The sequence below is a fragment of the Hyposmocoma kahamanoa genome, unplaced genomic scaffold, assembly GCF_003589595.1.
Source record: "Hyposmocoma kahamanoa isolate Upper Pololo Valley unplaced genomic scaffold, ASM358959v1 87, whole genome shotgun sequence".
Classification (NCBI taxonomy): Eukaryota; Metazoa; Arthropoda; class Insecta; order Lepidoptera; family Cosmopterigidae; genus Hyposmocoma; species Hyposmocoma kahamanoa.
Window position 1 is genome coordinate 16,106,826 of NW_020654422.1, and position 24,150 is coordinate 16,130,975.

Genomic DNA, 24,150 nt, shown 5'->3' on the forward strand with positions numbered 1-24,150 from the left:
ATTGTAATAAAGATAATATCTCTAACTATGGGGCGCTGTACCATTCGATGGTGTGGGAAAAACAGCAAAACATCTAGGTAATTACAAAACAAACGGAATCACGTTTAATCGGTAATTTAATATTAAATATGTAATTTTTCAATTTTCGTCCATTATAGCAAGCTCAAGTTAAACTGGTCGAATTGAAGTCAAACAATTGACGACACCCGTCAACTGTCTGGAATTCAGGGTGACCAATCGGAGCGCAGTTGTCAGAATTTGGCAGAATAGTTTTCAAACAAATTAAATAACATTTCGTCTCTATTTCTGGTTATGTACTCGATGTTCTTTACTAACTATGCCTACATTTCTTCTAACAAAAGTGTAAAGTTGATTCTCTCGTAGGCAGCTTGTGTCGCAGCGTGTGGGCAATGTAAAGTGTAACTTAGATTTTGGGTGTTCTATTGTCAGAAAACCACTCAAACTAGGGAACTCGCTGTATCCACTGTGAGTACCAGAGCAACGGAATCCAATCGGCTACTACCCGAAACACACAGATCATAATAAATTTAGAGAAGTTCATTTCCCAAATTGGTTCTACTGGGAATGGAACCCGGGACCAAGAGAAACAGAATTCACTCCAGAGCACTATCCAGAAAACCATTTTCAAAGTTCATTCCCAAATTGGTCCTATCGGGAGTCGAACTCGAACCCTTTTTAGCCAGCGCTCACGGTGCAAACCGTTGAGCCACCGAGATCATCCTATTTGTACTATTATTTAATATTTGCATGTCAAATCTACAAATAGCTAAATACCACCAATCAATCATATTTCGTAGATTCCCCTGAGAAGAAATAATAACTTTATTTATTATTTGCATTTTTGCTTTTTACAAGTTCACACTACGTAGCTTTATGTCGCACAGAAAAATATAATCCACATCCTCTCCAATTCTTCTAACTCTAAATTACAAGAATTGGAGAGGGTGTGGGTTATATTATCCTGTATCTAAACGAGCAATAAACGTCTTTGACGTAACTCCACTTATGCCATTCTTCCATGAGGTGTGCGAAGTTAAACTTTGCATTACGTGGCGTCACAAGCTGGCGACGACGACAGGATGCGCCACGAGTGGACGAGCTGCGCTTAGCTCTTTTGTTATAAGAAAGTATACTTCATTTAGTAGAGAATATATTATTATTCTATTATATGACATTTTATAAAGTGCGCTCGCTGCAACTCGACGCCCCGCCCGCCACCGCTTGCTGCATTTTCTTTCTACTTTTATTTTTAAAAATGTAACCTTATCTTGTAGAATATAGATTGTGTTGCATTGTTCGTTTTAATACCTCGCAGCATCCCGTCGCCTGATTGCGGCAATTCAAGGCGACCCTCTTCTCTCCGTCGACTTGGACTACCAAAAAAAGATTTTAATTTTTTCATTTTACTGTTTCATTTCATATGCTTGGGGAAAAGTTTAGCAGTGAAAAAAATAACAACTCTCACTCTCGATTTGCATATAGAGTGAGTTTAGTAACTTTGATCTTCCTCCACATTAGGCTCAATTTTACATTGCGGCGGAACGGAATGGTGATCGCTGGAATGCTCGAGTATTCGCGGGAATGCTCGAGCATTCTCGAGCATGCGCGAGAATGCTGCGGAAACCCCGTGACGGGATTTTTGGATCTAGTTTGTACGTTATACATACGCCGCAATATAAATTGAGCCTTATGTGCTTCGGCCTGTACGTAATGATGACGTAGGATTTACTGTTACCGGGTCAGGATATACAATACAGGGAGACGCTGCTGGCAATCTCCTCGATTCATCCCTTCATCAATTTCAATACGAATAATGGCAGTAACTAGACACTTTTAAGTTAGACTTGTCAGCACGCTACATCACTGCACCCATACCAGGGTTGTTGCGAATTACTGCATGAATTAAGACATCCGCATCCGCGTTCATCGATGCTGATATTCAACGTGATATGACCCAAAACGCATGCACAATTTACAACCTTCCAGAAACAGGTTGTTAGCCGAAAATGCTGCGCAGCTGAGCTCATGTGTTGTTTTTAGAGTAGAACTTTGATAAAACTCCACAACGACTAAGCTAGGCAGATTGATTCCTTTGTTCATATTACAAATATCACAAAATCATTGAAATAATATTTTATTACAATACCAAAAACATAGAAAGCTTTTTCATGTAGATAAGATTTAGTGAGGATGTATATTTTTCGTTGTTTTTTTAAATAAATAATATCAGCATCCGCTGATGTGTGATAAAAGTGCATCAGCAACAACCCTGATCCATACTCCGTAAATTATATTATACAGAGTGCGATACTTTGCACGCTGCAGTATGAAACGTGCTGACCATACCCTATAAAACACATCTTCCTTTTTTTTTTCTTACGTGTGTGTGAATTGAGTGAGCACCCCCTGTAAAATGTTTATAATGTGTTAGTCATTTAGTAAAAGTTCTAGAACAATTGTAGAAACCAATCTTTCTATTTGTAAAAAGATGAAACTATAGAAAAATAACTTAATGGGTGCTCACTCAGTTCTCACAGAGGGCCAGTCAGATCTACAAAAGTATTAAGTTTGCATAATATAATTATTGTACTAGTTTTTAGTAAAAGTTCAAACATAAACTCCAAAAATGCTACAGACATAACTGTAAGTAAGATTTAATGAAAACAAATAAATGAAATAAATTTCTTTTATTAGCTTTTTGTTAATAAAAAGATACCTTAACAGAAAACCAGTGAAGACATTCAATGTCATTTTTACACGGGTGTCCGTCTATGCGGGTTAACAATTACAGGCTTTAACTCCCCAAACACCTATGAAGCTGCTACTGAACGGGTAAGATTTTTAATAAAAGTTTTTAGTTTATATGCTGGCACAAACACTACTCCCATGGACGTATTTAAGAAATTATTATGAAGATTATTATGTCTGTCATATTATTTATGTAAGAGGGAATCCACGCGAGTAGTACATACGCTTTAATGGTGATAGTAAGTAAAATGTTTCGGCCAATATCCAAGAATAAGAATTATCCGCTAAAATGTAAACATTTCGATAGACAAAACAAAAGATATAACACGTAATCGGTGATTCTTCGTAATTCATCAATTAATATAATTATTATACAGTGGTTAAAGTAAAAACAAATACTTTTTCAAACAATATCTCATTATCAAACCAAAAATAATATATTACAAGTTTCGCGCTAAAGTACAACAAAATACACTTATACAAGCTACACGCTACGATGTGGTTACGATACGTACATACTGACAATAAATTAATGCTATCGCATGAGAGTTACATCTTCATTAAACGTTATTTCCCTAATATTCAAACATTTAGAACGCAGTTAATTAGATCTATCGCCGACACGAGTCGCGCAGAGCTTCCAACAACAAGTATATAAACGCAACAGTTCATCCATTTCAGATATAACAAATGTAGCAGGGTGCATTTACCACATTCACATACATGCCCAATTGTGGTCTAACAGTTTTTACAACATTACCCTCGCATCAAAGTAAAGCAGGCAGATTCATAATCGCTGATCACCCGTACAATGTAACATGTAAAAATAAATAAATATCAAAAATCATTTAAGTAGTAACCTATAAAACAACTGGAAGCTACGCGACCCCGCGCGAGCCCTTTGCAGTTTGCAGGCAGCACATGATACGATCATCAGCCTTTTCATTCAACTCTATAGGTGCTCTGCAAGCATCCAGAGTTTAGTGAGCAGTGACAAATATACAATCCAGATATATCATTATATAATCGGGGTATAAGTAGAGGCTACTGCAATCAGAGGACGACACCGATTACTAATTAATAGGCCGTCAAGTACTAGAGCCACCAGCTGTTGCAATTTAATAACCGTGAGCCAAGAGTCCAAATTTGATTATGTTGTGGCACTTTAAACTAACTGTCTTGGAAATATTTGCATTTTCACTTAAATCATTGAGGCCCACTCGCACTACGAGTTAAACTATATACGCGCCGTCGCCTAAAAAACTTATCTGTCACCTCGGAATAGGTCCATTATCTACAGTCACACCCGGGCAGGCGACATCAGCCCACATTAAAGTTAGCGCCGTCCTACGCAACGCACCCACAGCAACAGTAGGTGGTCGAGACTGGGTACGCGTAGTTCGTTAGTTCGGCGACCTCGACGTAGTCGACCGGCGGCGATGGGGCGCAAGCCTCCGGCAAAGACGCCTGCGGCGAGAAGAGGTGCTCGTAGCCGGGGGGGATACCGATGGGGTACCCAACGGCGTACGGCAGCGACGGCGATTGCGATGCGGGCGTTGTGACTGGCGGGGCAGTTGACATCGGCGGGGGCGGTGGGCTGCACGGGGCGCAAGGCGGCTGTCAGCTGGCGGCAGGGGCGGCGCACAGGGGGGGCGCCGCTCCCCACCACTAAGGACGGCGAGCAGCGAACACCCCGCCACCGCGAGACGCGTAACCCGCGCCGCTGCCCGACCCAGGCCCTGCCAAAGGTACATTAAACTTAGTCTGATTCACAGAATCGCAACTATGCAGCCAAATTGGCAAAGGGATACTTTTAACTGTAGATGCATTGGTAGAACTAAAAACTCACCTTGGTTGGGGAATGGTAGGCAGTTCGATTTGAGGACTTCCTCGTGGTTGCCATACGCGCAAAATTTCACTACAACAGTGTTCGCCGATATACCGGTTACTTCTGCCTCGTAGAACTGAAAGTAACAGAAAGTCAGCAAATATAATACATGTAGTCAGTTAATGTACTTATACTTTTAAAATGAACACCAGTAAACCAAATGACAACTCTTACATTGTTATCTTCCCAATATAGCGCAAGGCAGCGATCGCCAACCTTCCAGTTAATCTCAGCAACGCCGAGCATAGCTCGCGCTTGCTCATTCACGGCGGCGTTCTGGAAGCCGAGTAGCGATCCTGGCAAAAAAGGTCCAGCACCACGCATAGTATTGTACTCTTGCGCGCGGCCATAGCTGTACTGGCGTCCACCTGGCGCATAACCACCGCTGCTCATGTAACTCATATTAGGATACATGGGGCTCTGTTGCGGCTCTATGTACCCATTAGGCTGTGGCTGTTGCCGCTGCTGGTACGATTGTTCCTGGTACTTGTGCACGTCAGTACCCCGTCTGAATGGTGGAATCTCCTGCATGTTTTGGTTTGTGATGTATCCCTGCTTCTGAGGGTACTGTTGATCTTGGTGAGGCAGGTAACTACGTGGTAGCTCAATATCGTCATTAGGTCGCGATTGATTCGACAGAAGATTCAGATTTGCAGTAGCATCTACCAGTCCATCTATCGAATTGCTATTATTGCGATAGTTCTGTTGGTGAGGCTTACTATCGTTCCTCATATTTCTGTCATTGTAGTGGCTTTGTGGTTGGCTCTGATATGAATTGCTGTACGCTACATTATTGACTTGTTGCTGTTGATGCTGCTTATTCCTTTCCTCCAGTTTCCTCTGAAATCTGGGTGGCTTTTCATTCTGAGTTTGGTATTTTCTGTCATCTCTGTGATGACCGTCATTGTAGTAACCCCTATTATCAGGGCGACTTCTATTGGCATTGTCGTAACGAGATCCCTGAGACCGAGTATTGTTTCTAGTATTATTCCTATCCCTATCTCTGCTTGAGGGTGCTCTATCACTTCGATCATCTGAAACTGATGTATTTGGCCGAATGTTTTTATCTCGATCTGGTACATTTGGCAGTTTGTCTTCTAAGAAATCAAATAATGAAACTTTTCCAGTTGGTTTAGCTGGAATACTATCTTCATCATTAGGTTCCTTGTTTCTGCCCTTTCTTTTCGGCTGGTCTTGTTCTTTCTGAGGTTTTTCTTTATTTCTGTTTTCAGAGTTATCCCTCTTCTGGAGTATTTTCAGTGCTCTATCTACATTGTTTTTGGTGTATTTTAGAGCATTTTCGGCTTGTTCTTCAGAGAACCCAGCATCCACTATTTTCTGTACATTTGCATCCAATAACGGTTTGGTGCCTCCACCAAATACCTGAAATATGAAATATGGTATAATTTAGAAATGAAGTAAGAATGGTTTTCACATGTAGTAAGAGACACCAAGATTCTTTTGGGGTGCAAGCATAGCACCGAGTAGTAAGAAAAGGGATTATAATATTAAGTTATATTTAGTTGCTATATCTATCAATATTACATGGTAAACACTTCTTTTAGTAGAGATAACTGTCTCCGTGGCCGAACGGTTGCCTTGCCGGACTGCTACGCAGAGGTCCCAGCCTCGGTTCTCGGGCTGGGAGAATTATTTGTATGACCTACATTTATTTCTCTCGTGAGTTTAGGTGTAATTTGTGGTTGTCTATGTGTGTATCCATGGCACCCACAACACAGAGTTTCCCTAGCGCTTTCCTTTTTCCTTTATGTTGAGTGTGTGCATTATTATTATTATTATAGATTTTATCTTATTTAATGACAATAATGTTGCCACCTTCTTGACTCCAGACATCCTCTGTGCCTCAGCAATGGCACCTTTCCTCTGTGCCTCGAACTCAGCATTATCTTGCTGCTGTTTATTAGCCTCCTGCAAACTCTTAAACGGCCGATCATTCAGAGTTTCCAGCCTTTGTCCAAATGGAATCCATGGAGGGGGGCCACCATCAGCACCTATGCCACCTAAAATTTAATAGAAAATCACAAAAGTTTTTTTAAAATAAGGAATGAAAGTAGATGAATGTATTTGTATTAAAACTTCTCAATCACTCTCTTTAACTGAAATTATAGTTCTTTCTGATCCACATAAAAATATTTTTACAAGAAACTTACTCGGTACTCTTATTGCAAATACATATTACACAAAAAATGAAAATGAATCATAGAAAATTTAAACATTCTATATTACTATAGGCTTACTTATTGTTGTAATTGACCTTGTAAGATATTTATTTATCCCAAAATAAATAAGCAACATCAACAAAATTCATCAAATCAATATTACCTCTGGTGTGCTTAGCCAAACTTCGATTTAGCTCCCATTTCTCAATCATATGAGATACTTTTCCACCCAACACCGATATAATGTTAGCAGTGAGCCAAATGACTCCATGGCAAACCTCCAGGCCTTCATTCTTGAGCAACAACTTAGTACCTGGTGGAGTATTAATGCTCAAACTTGAGATTGGTGTGATCTCTAGTCCTGTACACACCGACTTGCCGTCGTGCAAAGTCAGTTTCAACATGCGAGGCGCCGATGTAGACTCCTCATTCGCCTTAGGCGCAGATACATTTCTTATCTTTTGAATTTGCACTACTATAGGCTTCTCTAGATTAGAAGGATCTTTTGTAAACTCCTCTGGGAAAGCTACGTCCCCGATGTCCCTTAAATCGTACTGTAACAAGAATTATCAACCAATTTGTTGACCTCAAAACTGGCACAATGTACCAATATTTAGCAATGGTTATATACTCACATCTAAAGCTCTTTTGCTAAGGACATGTACATCCTGTATTAACCCATTTTCACTAATAGTATCGATACCTTCTTGAGTCAAGTGCCTGTAAAAAAGTACAATGTTGTAGTGAAAAAACAGGCCACATGGAAGCAAATATATGAAAATATTCGTGGATAATTACCAGCCCAACTCCTTAAGATTGTCGCTAAGTGACATATTGATATTTGTAATCGTTATAATAGCATTTTTCGAGGAATTATGATAAATAATAAGATCCACGGACATACGGTTCCTTCCATTGACAAGTACGCATAGACAAAGCTATAATAGTTTTTATATGTAAAGTCTACAGATTTTTTTTTATGTTTGTCACGTGTAGTCTGGCTTAGCCAAAGCCTCAAAAAATTAAAAAAAATTATATTATTTGTATACTGTAGATATAGTTGGGTAATTTTCCGAAAATTTTCAAATATTTCAAAATTTTTCCGGAAAATTCACGAAAAATTGGAAAAATATAATTTTGACGGCTCATATTGTGCTCTACGTTCAGAAATAACTATTGAACTTTTATTTATCGTGAATTTTATTTAAACTTGTACCTACAGCCACTAGAAAAAACGAGATTTAATAATGATGTCCTATCAGCGGAAATAAAACCTTTTCATTGGCTCCGTCGTTTTCGTTCTGTAACTTCAACTTTTGGCAGATGGCAATGCAATGTCAATGGAAAATCACAGGAAAAATATTGGAAAAATATCAGGAATTCAGCCTTAGAAAAAAGTATTTTTATTTTCCCTAGACTTTTCTCCGAGAATTTAGAATTTTTTCGACTTAAAAAAATACGTCAGCAGTGGGCTGTAAGAAAAAAACATAAAATGAAAACATGATATGGACAAGTTTTGAATATTTATTTATATCGTATAATAAAATCAATGATATTGATATTGAAACAAAAAATAACATTAAAAATAAAATATGGTCAGAATTAGGTGTAATTGGCAAAATTCTTGACAAAAAAGGTATTTGATTTGTTATCTGGAAGGAAAATGGAGGTTACAAAAATAATAAATGCTAAAGAATCATTCCACATCAAAAACTAACAAAAACTATTTCTTAGATTGTCAACTACCGACTTAAAGTCACAATAATGACAAAAAACCCAAAAACCGAAGGTCCTTAATAATAACCTATCTCGAATACAAACTCGAATTTTCTTTCCGAAATAACGTTTCTTCGAATTTTCATTACACTGAAAACCGAATCATAACGAAACCGTTGTTCTTTCAGGATATGTTGGATGTTTATCGCAAAGACACTATTAGGTTCGGTTAGGTTAGGTTAGATTTAAAAGAAAAACATTTTCCTCTTACAACTACTTTCGAGGTTATGAAAATGTCATTTTGGACTACTGATAGGTAACCGTCCTTAAATTGATACTGCATATGCATCGGCGGTAAATAGTTACAGTAGTAACGTAGTAGTAGTAGTAGTGGTAGTATTGTGTCTCACTTAGAATTATTCTAAGGTGTCTCTTTTAATGCAACTACTCAAAATGATTATCGCAAAATGTTGTGCTTCAAAAATGAAGCCTAAACAAAAAATCTAAAATAAATTCTTAAAATTACATGAATCCCAATTAGAGGTCAGAAATAATTAGAAAAAATAAAATTTTATGTTATTTTCATAATAATTGCAATAACGATGCCAGCGTCCTTCTAAAAAATCATCAGTCTGTGATTCTGAATCAATCATGTTTGCTTCCTGGATTTCAATTTAAATTTCTATATTATTTGTAGCCGCTTGTTCTGTCTGAATTTGTACAGTTTTAACTTGCGTATCGACTTGGGTTTGAATATCGATATTGGTTTTAGGCATTTCTTCAGTTTGTGTAACTATGTTTACAAGAAGAGCCATGTGGATAGTCGGCACAAATGCGTGTTTACGTTGCTTAGCAATTTCATTGGTCTGTGTGTTAACACTTTTCAATCTTTTTGTAGAATTTTCCGGAAAACTGAATACTCTTTTGAGTCCTACTCTTAATTTTTCATTTTCATTTATAGAAATTCTTTCCATCGCACTGATTCTTGGAAAATAGTCATTAATAATTGAAGTTTCTCTTGCATTCATGCCATTATTTGAATTTCTAATGCTTTCGAATGATAAGTATAATGCAGTGCTGAAATCTGGCACAGATGACTCAGTGTTAGACGATAAAGTTTGACATTCTATGGACAGTCTTTGTGATGACGTGTGTACACTTCTCATAACTTCGATTTCAGGATCAGGATGTCCACGATTTTCGTGACGAATATTATTGTCTTCTTCAACGTCGCTTGTATCTTCACGAGACGTGTGATTTTTTTCAGCTTCCCTTCCTGAAATAATAGTGTTCTTCTTAACATGACGTTTTAAACTAAAACTAATGTAGTTTTATAATTTACCTTTGTTAGATTCTTATAAAAAATAAAAGTAAAATAACATTTTCACATTTGTGCATCAGAATGTTTGCAGTGGCAAGATGGGCGCTACGGCAGTAAGCCGACTATTGGTCACTTTTTAGCCAGACCTAATAAATAAAAATAATATCTTTAAAAATAAATAATGAACATTTGTACCTACTGGAAAAGTAACACATGAGAAGAAAGAGAAATGCTAGAGGGCCCGAAGGCCCCAACATCAAAATAAGCCATAAGCCGCTGTATAGTGCGAGCTCCACAATTAGAAGGTCAAATGTAAATTGTTCGTCATGAAATAATTAGTTTGATTTAAATAATTAGTTTAATTAGTTTTGACTTATACTTATATAACTTATATGAGTTTTTTTATAAATTCTTACTTTCGGTATTACTGTGCAGAATATCATCTTCATGATCTGGACATTTCAAAGCGTCTTGATCCAAAACCATGTGCACTTCAGCTATTGTTTCTAAGAAGTCATATTCTTCTATGGGCGTGGATGAAGCTATCGGACGCTCCCTTTCGTCACTTGTACTCTCATTTAAGAGATGACTTATGTCCGGTATTCTAGTTAGTTTAAGTGGTGACTTTGGAGCAGTTAGGTTTTCTACAGAACGAGATTTGGTTATATATCCTGTGAGACTTTGTAGATTTACAGGAATAACACAACTGTCACCTAAATTATAGCTTAGTTCACTGTTTTTTTCTTTGTCGTCTACTTTAGTACTACTTTCTTCATCATTAGACGATTTCGAATATTGTAAACGCTCAAGTATTTCAGTAGCATCACTGTCGATGACATCACCTCGTGATTTTGAATTAATGTCCGTATCAGAGCTGGTAGCTTTGGAAGAGCCACCACAACGATATTTCAATAATTGTTGACTGATCCTTGAGTCTCCATCTTTATTTGTACCCAGTTGATTTTTAACAGTGTCTCTTTCAGCAGCATGTTGATTTCTATCACTCATATCATTATTTTTATCACCAAACTCTCTAGTAATATACTCCAAACACTAAACTATTAATATATATAAACTAAACATTATTTTTATCACCAAACTCTCTAGTAATATGCTCAAAACAATATACCAATAGACTCCAAATCATCAAAACTCAAACTTTGATCCTCAACACTGTAAACTTCTTGCCGCTGGTTTTTGAACTTCATGAAACTAAAATCTCCTTCAAGATTTACATCAGCTGTGTTGATTCCAACTAAAGATTCATTAAAACTGCTCGCGTCATCGTCAACTTCTTGTTTTAGAATGTGCTTTTTATAATATATCATTATCTTTTTAAAAAAATTATCGTAACATTTGTCGCTTTCATCGTCGTGGTGTCGTTTATAAGCTCTTTCTATGATCAAATGGGGAAGTGGACGTTCAGCTTCTACTTGAGCTGTGACGTCTGCAGTGGAACTTATTTCACCGGGTTCTTCACGTATTGGGGATAATGCTGGAAGTAATATACGTGAATAATAAATGTATTGACAATCACACATGTTAAAACTCTACTGACATTATAGTCAAAGCCACGGCGATCCATGTAGGTACTAACTTATACTTTAATTAACTATAATTAGGTTATCTATTTCAAATATCGCAGAAAAAAAATTGGGGTGACACTCACCCGAGGGCAATGCAATCATAGATTTTATTAATAATAATATCTATGATTTACTAAAATTTATTAAATACGCTTTTCTACGCTCCCATTCCGCTTCTCCTTCAGAGCGCAACATTTTAATAAAGAACACTTATTGACGACGACATAATAACGATGTCAACGAAAAATAAAAGTTTATCGCATATTTTTCATCTACCCTCGTTTTATTTTATCGAATTTGGTTGTTGATAACTTTTACCGTGAGTTGCTATCCTAGAGATTGGCTCATCAAAATACCCAAAGCCATAAAAACCAATTAAAAAAATACAAGCATAGAGCCACTTTTTTTTCTTATTTCTCTTGGCTTTTCGCGGTGAGTGTTTTAGCCACTTACAAAATTACAAAGCTTTTTGACTAACTTGTTTTTATAACGAAGAAACTTAATATTGTTACTATAGCAGTTAACTAAATTTTTATATTATTTTCTAAAATAAATTTAGATAAGTATATAGGGTCATTGACCGTATGACAATGACATTGTTGACGTTTCCTTCCAGTGATACGAGATTCGTACGAATGCTTGTGCTTGACTATACGTAAAACTTTAATTTCCCCGCAAAATCTATCAGTTTAATTAGCTACTCTTTGCAGTGTGATAATATACGTAATATAAAAATTAACAACCATTAATAGTCTTCCTACTAAAATGTCATCGGTAAGATCATTTTATGTACAATTAAATTTTAATACAAACATTAACTACTCAATTATTTATTCATCGGTTAATTATTTACTTTCATGACATGCAAATGTCACTTGTTTATCAATCCTTTATACCAAATAAGCATTAATTAAGTTCGTTTGTCGCCTGTAAGTAATTTAAATTATCTATTGTTCCAGACACACATTTTTAACGTTGAGATGACGTGTGAAGGGTGCTCTGGCGCAGTAGAAAGGGTGCTCAACAGGCTGAAAGGACAGGGCGTCGATAACATCGATATTAGCCTACCAGAACAGAAGGTATCAGTTACGGCTACACTCAGCGCTGATCAATTGTTAGAAGTCATTAAAAAAACAGGCAAGAAAACTACATACGTAGGCACACAATAGCTGTACAGTCCTAAAAATATTTTTTACACTAACTTGTACCTTTCTCTGCTCAAATTTGGTGATAAGTGTACAATATGTATTTTTGTTGATATCAACTTTAACAAGTCACTCTACCTATGTTATGTATTGTTTCAATGTGGGAACACCTTTTTATTATATTTTTAATATCTATCGTTTCAGTTATCAATCATACTTTTATCTTATTGTGATCGTCACATATAGATGTTATATTGTATATGTCATGACAATATTGTCATGACAGTATTTCTAATAAATATTTTCACAAAAATGATAATTTTATTTAACTTTTTAATAACAACTAATTTATTACACTAGATTATAAATAAAACAAATCTTAACAAAAAATAAAAATAATTAATCATTTGTGCTCATAACACTTTCAAGTGTATTCAATCTCAAATCAACAATATCCACTGCTTCATGTAATGCATTTAAATGGTCTACAAGAGCATTCACTGTAGGCAGTACATCAGCACACTCACAATCTTCACAATTGTCTGCTCCATATAAGTTGCTCTTGTCAATTTTTTTTGATTTTTTCCATAGTGGCCCTTGACTGTCATTCAGTAATTTGAAACCACTGTTAATTGGAAAATTTCTCTTCCTGCCAACCCACTCTATAGTACCACTGGTATAGCAGATATCTTTATTTTTCAATTTTATCAATCCAAACATATCATCCTCTTGATCATCTCTCATTTCAGTTCCAATAGTTCGAGATATAATTGATGGTACTGTGTAGGTTCCAGGTTTTGGAGGTCCAACTCGTGGTATATGACTAATATGGCCAACATTATGAGATAGGCATCTAGAGGAATTCAAAAGTGGATGACAAGGTGTTTCATTTGTGTGACCCCAACTGCCAGTGGGTTCATTAGCCAAAATTACTGGTGGACAATGAGGAATATGGCTTATACGACTGACACTAGCTAACGGATGATCATCAGATAATGGTGGGCGATTAGGAGAATTACTTGATTGAGCCATATTAGAAAACCAAGTAGGCGATTGACATTCAGCATCTCTAGAATCTGAGTGTGGGTGAGTCCTGTTAAAGAAACTGTTCAGAGTTGTGGCGTAAAGTCTGGATGCCCATGTTGGAGTATTATCACTAGCTTCAGTCAGGGTACTATTTGCATTTGGATGCTGTGTTGTACTTGATTGATTACCATGTGAAGATTCTGTTATATCATCCATATGAGTAAATGTAGACACAGGAATCTTGGCATTGTGAAAACAAAGGTACCAAGATCTTATACCCTGGATTATGATGGAATTGATTAATACTTGTTTACTAATACTAGTAAGAGGCAGAGCGTTTGAGCATGAAGTGTCTACTAAATAAACAATTTTCGCGAAACTCTAGTTTCTGAATGGCAATGGAGTAGTTTGTAGCGACAGTTCTCATTGACAGGTCCTGGATGGAAAGGAGTAGTAATAATTTAGAGCTATGCAAGTTCAATATAAATGTATTCCAATAATTGTGACTATAAAATCTACATAACATAAATATCATAATAATAGTGAGTGAGACCTTAATCAATTTTCAATCAAGTTGCCTATAACTACTGATATAAAATAATGACTAATAAAGAGAGTACATCCAATCATTTATACACTATACTAATATGACCATAACTTTTTAGTAACCTGATTCTTGGGTCTAGAAGCAGTGGAGGTCTGTGAGGCAGTTCCTAATGCAGTTGGATTCTGAGCCACATTTTCTTTCAAATCATTTGCTAGCTCTGTGAAATTTGTTTTCCAGATATTTACCTAAAAACAAAAAAAAGATTGTTTAACCGTTTTTTAAACCGATTGTTTAAAAGGTCACAACCATATCAAAAACTGGTTACTGTTTTTATCTAATAGTTACCAATTTGTCATCACCAGCTGAAGCAAACGATTCTCCGCCAGGTGAGAAAGTTACAGCATTGACTGGTCCTTCATGTCCACTCAAGGTGAATATAGGGTGGCCTTCCAATAAGTCTAGAATCTGAAATAATCCATGAAACTAAAATTAAAAACCATAAAATGTTTCGATTTTAGATAAAGACTTGGTTTTCATTCAAATGTCTCAAAAATGGTATAGAATTTTATGTAGGGTTTATTCGTATATGACATATCACAACTTAATCTATACTATACCTTCATTTTACCATCTCTGCTAGATGTAATTACGTAACTACCACTTGGATGAAATGATATATTTGTAATCCCATCATTGTGAATGCTGGAATGGAAAAAAATTATGTTAAGAAGAAATTATTAAATGAATCAATTGATAATAAGTAATTTAAGGAATATACTCAACTGTACCTATAATACTGGACTAGACTATGAGTCCTTACATCATAAAGTTTAACATTCCCACGTGATGTTCCAACTGCAATGTAACAACCAGAAGGGTGCCAAGCTAAACACATCCCGTGTCCTTTCTGATCCTTGTAAGTATTTATTAGCACCCCCGAATCCGGATTCCATAAACGCGCCGTCTTATCATCAGAACAGGATGCTATGATGGAACCATCATTGGAAATCCGGGCACATCTTACCCAATTTGTGTGTCCTACAAAAGAGGCTATAAATCTGTATTTTTCACTAGACCATAGCTTTACTATTTTATCATCTGAAGCTGTTATAATCTGAAACAAAGAAAATATTATTGTAAACACTGATTAAAATTATGTATGAATAAAGTGTGAAAATTAATTTGGATTGCTTATATTATGTATAATTCCTACGGACATTTATAATTTAACATAACACATAACATTAACATTTAAAATTTTAATGAAAAACAACATCATCAACACACTACATATACCACTGCTGTGCACGGGTCTCATCCTAGATGAGAGTTTAGGCCATAGTCTACATGCTGGCCGAACACAGGTTGCGAACTTCACATAGTTGCCAAGGATTATGACCTGTCTTCAATATCCAGGTTTTATTACAATGATTTCTTTCATTGTTAGGAAGAGGTATTGCTACTAGATATGTATACATATAACTTAGAAGTTATAGTCATAGTACATGCCGCTACAGGTATTAGATGTTTACTCATATTGTGACCCACAGAAAATCACATGAGACCTCAATTGGTACATTTTTTCTTTTTGTAATATCAAGTTGGCAACCAAGGGATGAACAAGTTGTGCTGTGTGTGATAGTAAGCTACATGATTATCCATAACAGTTGCTGTGAAACTCAGAGCTTTAAATCACAAACTTCACTTCCTTCAAAACCAGAACACAGTAATGCTAATGTTATTGCTTGGCAGCAGAAATAGGTACATTTACAACTAAGTGCAATAGTACTGTAACATATACAATTTTTTTGCAACAGCAACAAAATGCATTGCATGCCTCTCATGTTCGCAAATCACTCATCCACATTTCTCTAATGGCACAAGTTTTCATATTACTTCTGTGGATGTTTGTTTGTATATCACCAGCTTTTGGATACTAAGAAAAGGGTGAAGGAATTAAATGCCTAAGAAAAAGATGGTTGAATGATAGAGTAAAGGGGAAGCTTTATCCCAGATTAGGCTGCTACCAAATAGATGTATAATACTGAAACCAGCTTCGACTATGTGCTGGCCGCATGCTGTAGATCACAGCTGCATGTGTCACACAGACATGTAGTCCATCAGCTACCAGCTTTATACTTGTACTCAATACACTTCTGGACACATAATTCGAGCCATCACACATTTTCAGTATTGAATGCCCTAAGCTTAAATAATGTTTGATTGATTAAAAACTATTATGCAATTTTGAAACTAGTATACTAAACGTATTTTCCATAAGTCCTTGTTGGGAATTCGGAATTGCTAAACCGGGGAAAACTTTTTCTTCGATGATAACACTATTTATGTATTCTAGCCCTTTACGACAAAAATGCGAGGTGGCTCGAATTATGTGTCCAAGAGTATACTTAAACAAATAATCACCTTAGATCCATCAGGGCTAAATTGTACCGAGCGTACAGTCTGAGAATGCGCCTTAAACACGCCAGTGCTACCTGTGACACTTGGTACCCAAATCCTAACAGTCTTATCGCGAGACGCCGACGCCATATACTTGCCGGTCGGGGAGAACGTCACAGCCATCACAGCTTCGTCATGCCCGCGGAATCTGTAGCTACGCATAGTCCCAGCTAGGTCCCATAACTATAAAACATATGCAGACGTTATGGTAAATAAAACAATTTATCATATAATAATTAAAATGGAATTTAATCCTGGAATACCTACCAAAACACTGTTGTCTAAGGAACTGCTAGCAATTTGTTGGTCATTTGGGTTGTATGAAAGTCCTGTGATCGCACTTCGATGACCCTTCAACTGTTTCTCCAAAGATGGATCTATTTGCCCCAATTTACTCTCCATCTTCCATAATCGTTATCTAGTACGTATTTTTTAACTGGTCGAGATTGTTTTAAAAAAAAAACAATCAAAATACTGTTATCTAGCAGTCGCTATCTCGTGAAAAATATTTTCTGAAGTTTATTTCAAATCAAACTGCTGGCAGAACACAGTCACAACATCCCATCACCAATTCACCACAGTCCAAACAACAAAAAAAACCATAGCCACATTTTTTTATTTTTCTTTTATACGGTAAAGCCACCTCTGATAGTAGTTAATTAAACATTATTTTCAACTTTCAAAAGTCAGACGTTTTAAATTAAACAAAAATAGTCACGTATATCGTCGACTGCGGGGCTGGATAAGAGCTGGTTTTTTTTTGTGAGAAATGTCTGAAGGGTTAACGATTTTTTAGAATGATTTTTAGGTGCTACAGACGTGAAAAAACAAATAAAAAAATTATAATCATGTTATGGAAATTTTCGATTTCGTAACTTATGCTAGCATTTTATAAAAGCAACAAAGCCTAATAAATAGTGTTTTAAACTCCTAATAAGCTAATGTTGATGAATATTTAATAATGTGTTGTTATTATGTGTTGTTTTCGTCCTGCATTTGTCAAGAGCACGTCAAGCTTAACACTTTGTACTTTGGACCGTTCTTATTTATTTTTTATTTTTTTTTTAATTTATTAAGGCTTTGGCAAAGCCATCAGCCTAAACATGAAGTTTAATTATGTTTCTGTGAATATGGCCGCCCCAAAGAGGATAGGCAATTTAAGGCGGCGTGGTTGGATTGACTCGGGATTCCTTAAAACAGGCCGATACGGGTATTCTAGTTCGAGATTCGTATAATTTCGCGTTTTAATCTTCGATTAAGGCACAATAGCGCTATCCTATTCCAATTTAAACTGGATTTCACAAAATAATTGAAAGTCAAAATAAAAATGACACTTCCCTCCAAAAGGTCCAGAGCGAATCCCCGTTCTTATCGTAAGCGGCATAGTGTTGGATTTAAATCTTAAGTGTCAAGCTTGGAAGGTATTCCGAAACACTATGCGATCTATAATGTTGGTAGATAAATCTATGGGTAGATGTTAGTTGTAGGGTCGTATTCCAGAACCAGAACTCAATGCTCAAGTCAGGACCTAAGTATGATTTCTAGTGCTTGAAATTGAACGAAACGACCCTAAAAGTCTGACGTCTGGCCCTTGAAATTGAACTTTCACTTTTCTTTCCATCTTCTAAGCATTTCACATTCGATTCACAAAGCATCTCTATTTAAGAGAAAAACAATACCACAAAATCATCCTTATGTATTGTGAGATTCGCTCTGGACCTTTTGGAGGGAAAAGTGTCGTTTTTATTTTGACTTTCAATTATTTTGTGAAATCTAGTTTAAAGTGGAATAGGATAGTGCTATTGTGCCTTAATCGAAGATTAAAACGCGAAATTATACGAATCTCAAAATAAAATACCCGTATCCGCCCGTTTTAAGGAATCCCGAGTCAATCCAAGCACGCCGCCTCAAATTGCCTATCCTCCACAGAACAATATTACCCTAAACTATCCTCTTTGTGGCGGCCATATTTACAGAAACATATTTAAACTTCATGTTTAGGCTGGTGGCTTTGCCAAAACCTTAATAAATTTAAAAAAAAAATTATGTATTGTGAAAAAAAATCATTATTGTCTATGGATTACTTATTCGTATCATTTTCCACGACACGAGGTTTTTTCTGTTTTGAAAATTCAATTCGTATCCAATACACATTTGGTGTAGGAACTTAGGCAACTAAGGCCTCCTATTAATTGGTCTGTAGTTATATTAGTTGGCAATGCGTGAGTTTCTTTAAATTTAAATATTTATTGTGTTTTTGAATACCGGTTGTTATAGCATGTCATTTGTTCTGTTCAAACAATTTTTCTTTAAATCTCTCAATGTATATCTATAGCGTATAAGTGGAATTTGTTTCAGTATTGTTATTCAGAAATGAAATAAAGGATACATAATCCTATGGAGACAGTTTTATCGAGAATAACAGGTGAGGAGTGCATTGCATCATCTATCTATCCATTTCTGCATCATACCTCTTTATAGAAGTTGGTAAATAGTGCAACCAATAATTTTATTCTATTCATCTCCGTATTAGTACGGTTCTGTTTCTTGCAGTTCTTTATGTAGATGACATCTACAAGATGTGTTAACACTCAAACATGAGGTGTATAATTTTAAAGTGTCATTTCTCTTTGTTGTCTTTATAAATTTATATGTAGATTGTTAATTCTATATTTGTATATTAGTAATTATGTATTTGTATCTCGTCTAGAATTCTTTATTACCATTGATTTTTTTTCGAAGTTGTTTATAGGCCACACATTAAATTGTTTCAAATCCAGTGTTGAGCAACATGTTGTAAGAAAAACTACATTAGATGAAAGAATTTTCTTTGTGGAGAGAGAGAGTGTATGGTTACCTGAAAACTGATAAGTCAATTTACTTCATAAGTCACAATACATCGCAGTAAAAATTAAAATTAGTTTATTGTTTGGTATGCAATGCAATACAAAAAAAGAAAATGTAATTTAACAATGGCAAGCCATATTAAATGAGTCTATGATTCAGCTACAGAGAACTATGAAGCACATTACCCCGCCAAAGTCCTGAATGCTTAAGAAGTAACCAAATTTTATTATTATATATAAATATGTGTCAGAAAGATCTTAATAATTACAATTTAAAATACACTTATAATATTAAATGACAGTAGTCAGACATGACCATGGCATCTATAAAGGGCCTGAAACATTAGTTTGATTGAGAAATATGTATATTCGCAGTTTAAATTGAAAAAAATATTTCATTTCCTAGAAGCAATTATAATTCCAAAAATATTCGAAATCAGTGCATCACACCAGGCACTAATTATTAGATACTTAAATAGCCCTTGTGAGCACTTGCATTTCATTTGTAGTACCCATTGACTTTCAGATGACCATCAAAGTCCAATTGCCACAGCAAGTGTGATATGGCTACCACATGATGTCTGTTCACACACAATGTAAACTAAACTTTTGTTGTATATTGTATTTATTTTGACTGTAGGAGTAAGAGCGTGCCGTAATGAACGTTGGAGCTAGTGGCGAAGTGGCCGGGGAGGTGGCCCTCATAGCAGAGGAGTTGAGCAGAGCTGTGGAGCTCACTCTCAACTCCTGTGTTGCTCATGAGGCCCGCAACCAGGCCTATGATGCTTGTGAGAGGTAAAAATCTGATTTTTGTATCCTTACTTTTAAGAAATTGCAATCTGCAACCATGTGAGTGTGTAAAGCTAATGCCTATATTTTATCATTCTGAAATACCATATGATTGTAACTTGAGTATAATTTGGTCATAGCTGAGGTCACTTCCCTTGTATGTAGCAGTTACTCCCCAAAGATTTTGTCAGGTCCTCACGGTTTGTCTCACTTTGCTTCATATTTAGTGTGATGGAGGAACTGAAAGTGAAAACACTGTATAATTTTTTTAAATTTATAAATCAGTGTATGTAATACTAATAAATAATGATCTAGATGATGAATGAATGAATGATGCGGTGCACATGTTGGGGCTGCTTACCGCATTTAAGAGTGAGGTGAAGTAATTAAATATTGTTCAATTGCCTTTCAACATTACGTATATATAGCAATTTTCACGAAGGGAAATACGCTAGTAAATAGGTATTTAAAATGGAAATATATGTAAAATCATCAAGTTCTAGGAAAGTACTTGAAACTCTAATAAGCGCAAAAATGTTACTTTTTGATTAATTTTATGCCTCTACTTCAACTTTGAATTGTATTAATATTAGCAATAGCCTACTGAACCACTGCTGAGCTATACAATTGCATGTACTTTGGTGAAGAAATAAAATACATGTTTTTTTGCTTTTGGTATCCCTCACGTAGTATTAATAATAGTATAATAGTAGTAATATTAAGATACAGCTCCACAAAGTTAGAAGGCCCGCGCGAGCACACCCTTATTCATAAACAAAATTTACAAATTGTATTAGTGATTGTGCTGTGCTCATTAGAATAATTTCCGTCATTAATTGAATACAATGAAGTACAATTATGTATTGACTTCCATAGGGTTTCACAAGAGGATATTTTTCATTCTCCATGGGCGGTCTTGGCCTATCACGTCCTTAAGCGTGAAGAGAAATGAAAGTGTCGTAAATTGGGTATAGTCTGACAGCCTTGTATTGACAGCCAAAATCGTTTGTAACAGCCATGTTTATGAATCCCAAATTGCGACATGGAACACTTTCGTCGTGATTCGTGCATTATTTGGGCATTGTTTAATCTTTCACTATTTAAAACTATTACATCGTGGTGGTTTATTGTTCAAGGCATTATTGATGCGAATGGGAACACGAAAAAGTGGCCAAACGACATGTGACAAACTGGGTCTTCGTCATCCGCGACTGACCTGTTAAATCTTGCCACCAAGGACCAGTCCGCGACCCACTCGGTTACTCCGTTACTAGAACGTTAATGTAAAATTCTTTAGAAGCAATTCATTCAGAAATATTATTTTGATACGCATATCTCATCTGCCTCCGTGGCCGAACGGTTACCATGCCGGACTGCCATGCAGAGGTCCTGGGTTCGATTCCCAGGCCGGGAGAAATATGTGTATGGCCTACATTTATTTCTCTCGTGAGTTTGGGTGTAATTTGTGGTTGTCTATGTGTGTGTCCATGGCACCCGCGACACAGGGTTTCCCTAGTGCGGGGCTATGTTGAGTGTGTATCTACCCACCTTTTAAAAAGTGATGCCTGACGCCTAGAGAAAATTTGGGTGTTGATTAAAAAATCACCCTGTATACATTATGTCCAGGGTTTTTTTTTAAATTTTAGTATGGGAAAATCCGAAATCTTAGAAGCTACAAGGAAATTGTCTTTGGAACTATTCAGTCTTTTTTGTGAAATCAATTTTGGCATTTATAATAATAACGCACACACTCAACATAGCCCCGCACTAGGAAAACCCTGTGTCGCGGGTGCCATGGACACACACATAGACAACCACAAATTACACCCAAACTCACGAGAGAAATAAATGTAGGCAATACAAATATTTCTCCCGGCCCGGGAATCGAACCCGGGGACCTCTGCGTGGCAGTCCGGTATGGTAACCGTTCGGCCACAGAGGCAGTTAAACAAAGTCTATGAAAAACATTTGATTAAATTTGACCAACTTCTACTGTCCCGATTTTTTTCGTCCCATACAATGAAATGAGCCTTACTGAAACTGAGTCGATCAGCGCCAAAAAAATTTTTGATCAACTTTATTCATTTTTATGGATAACTCACGCTTGACCAAAATCTGACTATGCCAAATTGTTTTCACATGAAAAAACTTAATGATTCCTAGGAGTTTCCTTGTATTTTCTATGGTTTTGGATTTCTCCATACTATCCTATTAAAAAATGCTCTGTATGTATACAGGGTGATTTTTTTGTCATTTGAAAAAAACTGTATAATATTCAAAAAAACGTGTTTTGTTATGCTTTTGATTGTAATATAATAAACTACGCCTACAATATAAAATTATGTCTTGGTTTATGGTACAGATTCAATAAGAATATTTGATTGCAGCTTCAAAGAGAACTCTCCATGGTGTGCTCAAGCTGGCCTTTTGCTAGCTAGTAGCACTCATTACTCGGCTGTGGTCAAACACTTTGGCTTGCAGCTTATGGAACACACCGTTAAGTACAAGTGGACTCAGATTACACAGGCTGAAAAGCTATTTATTAAGGTATGTTTAACATGAAACTGACAACTTTAGTTTGATTACTATGATTTTCACCGTGGCTACCACCACAGTTAACATAATCGAATAGGTTTCTTATCGCTTCCCATGTTATTGAATAATTCGACATAGCTGCATGCAATGTAATCAAGGAATGACTGTAAGTGAGTTCCCCTTCCTTGTAAATAAAAAACAAATCCACTATTATATCCATCAATGTTTTATTATTAATTTGTATTGCCTTTTATTAAATAAAACAAATTTGGTTTATATGTTCATATGTTAGAGGACATCTGTGACCTAACGGTTCACACTGTGTGCGCTGAATGCAAAGGTCCTGGGTTCTAAATTTTCTTTTTTTTTTAGTTTTTTTAAATTGATTCTGGTTTGAAGTGTCCCAGAGAGAATTTGCTCTGGTTTTCATAGTACAGGGATTTTCCTAGTTTGAAACCAGGCATTTCGTGTGATTGTCGGGCACATTAAAAAACCTGGACTGCGACTCATGTGATTGTCCAGTGGCAAGATATTGGGTGGTAAATTGTATCATTAAATCCCAATAAATTCAAATTACTGCTTTTAGGAAAATGCAATGAAGCTATTATACATGGGTGGTTGGGAAACTGCTCACCTGAATGACGCCCTTGCCCGCGTCATTGTAGAGATGATTAAACGCGAGTGGCCCCAACAGTGGCCCACATTACTCGCTGAATTGAGCGACGCTTGCTCTAGAGGCCATATGCATACTCAGATTGTGCTACATGTCTTCCTGAGGCTTGTCGAGGATGTTGCTACCTTGCAGGTAAGATTATGTTTATTTACACCAGAACAAACACTTGGGGAGGTCCACACGTATTAAAGTGAGGATATATTGTTCTTCAGCTGTTAAGTAATCTTATTAATCTGTTAAGTAATTTATTGGATATAGTACATTGCTGCAGAGGCCGGGAAGTAAGGGAGTGCTGGAAGAGTATGAGTTAATACTTGTATGACTTAATGGTATTAATACGTTTCAAGCAATCCCCGTCCCCGCCGAGTCTCGTATAGTGCTTTTCTCAAACAATGTGAGGAAATACTAAAAGACCAAAGAGAGGAAGATGTATATTAAAAGGAGTAAAAAAAACATTAAAAGTAATATTTGACATGTTAGGACAATTTGCTAAAAGAGTATGTTGTTATTTTTCCAAGCACATATTAGTAGTCTGTAGTAGTCTGCTCAACTGCTGATGATGTGGATGACATGATTCTCCAGTGCGTGAAAGTTTCATAAGTTTTCATGTTTTCCATGGCTAATATTAGGGGTTAAAGTATGAAATTGCCGTTTTATTGCAATAGGTTC

General features: G+C 36.3%; 5 protein-coding genes across 5 annotated transcripts in view; 2 read left to right on the forward strand and 3 right to left on the reverse strand.

The window, feature by feature from the left end:
- Positions 1–4,148: 4,148 nt before the first annotated feature.
- LOC113235302 (tudor domain-containing protein 3) lies at positions 4,149–7,741 on the reverse strand. Its single transcript, XM_026470963.1, has 7 exons — positions 7,636–7,741; positions 7,473–7,557; positions 7,001–7,391; positions 6,494–6,678; positions 4,832–6,040; positions 4,619–4,733; positions 4,149–4,508 (listed from the first exon to the last, which is right to left on the reverse strand). Exons 1-7 carry the CDS (start codon positions 7,737–7,739, stop codon positions 4,438–4,440), a joined length of 2,160 nt encoding a protein of 719 aa, XP_026326748.1. The 5' UTR covers positions 7,740–7,741; the 3' UTR covers positions 4,149–4,437.
- Positions 7,742–8,754: 1,013 nt separating this feature from the next.
- On the reverse strand, positions 8,755–11,369 carry LOC113235437. Its single transcript, XM_026471119.1, has 2 exons — positions 10,291–11,369; positions 8,755–9,829 (listed from the first exon to the last, which is right to left on the reverse strand). Exons 1-2 carry the CDS (start codon positions 10,880–10,882, stop codon positions 9,228–9,230), a joined length of 1,194 nt encoding a protein of 397 aa, XP_026326904.1. The 5' UTR covers positions 10,883–11,369; the 3' UTR covers positions 8,755–9,227.
- Positions 11,370–12,073: 704 nt separating this feature from the next.
- LOC113235452 (copper transport protein ATOX1) lies at positions 12,074–12,835 on the forward strand. Its single transcript, XM_026471139.1, has 2 exons — positions 12,074–12,234; positions 12,420–12,835. Exons 1-2 carry the CDS (start codon positions 12,226–12,228, stop codon positions 12,627–12,629), a joined length of 219 nt encoding a protein of 72 aa, XP_026326924.1. The 5' UTR covers positions 12,074–12,225; the 3' UTR covers positions 12,630–12,835.
- A 169-nt stretch (positions 12,836–13,004) lies between these two features.
- LOC113235396 (POC1 centriolar protein homolog A) lies at positions 13,005–17,077 on the reverse strand. Its single transcript, XM_026471075.1, has 7 exons — positions 16,906–17,077; positions 16,603–16,821; positions 14,967–15,292; positions 14,796–14,880; positions 14,524–14,643; positions 14,301–14,423; positions 13,005–13,910 (listed from the first exon to the last, which is right to left on the reverse strand). The coding sequence occupies exons 1-7, from the start codon at positions 17,038–17,040 to the stop codon at positions 13,005–13,007; spliced, it is 1,914 nt and encodes a 637-aa protein (XP_026326860.1). The 5' UTR covers positions 17,041–17,077.
- Positions 17,078–18,802: 1,725 nt separating this feature from the next.
- The window catches only part of LOC113235397 (exportin-5), a 21,024-nt gene continuing 15,676 nt past the window's right edge, over positions 18,803–24,150 (forward strand). Inside the window, exons 1-5 of the mRNA XM_026471076.1 lie at positions 18,803–18,860; positions 18,997–19,063; positions 20,125–20,279; positions 22,661–22,820; positions 23,395–23,613. Of these exons, the coding sequence (XP_026326861.1) occupies positions 20,143–20,279; positions 22,661–22,820; positions 23,395–23,613 (516 nt within the window). The 5' untranslated portion in view covers positions 18,803–18,860; positions 18,997–19,063; positions 20,125–20,142. The remainder of the gene's footprint in view (positions 18,861–18,996; positions 19,064–20,124; positions 20,280–22,660; positions 22,821–23,394; positions 23,614–24,150) is intronic.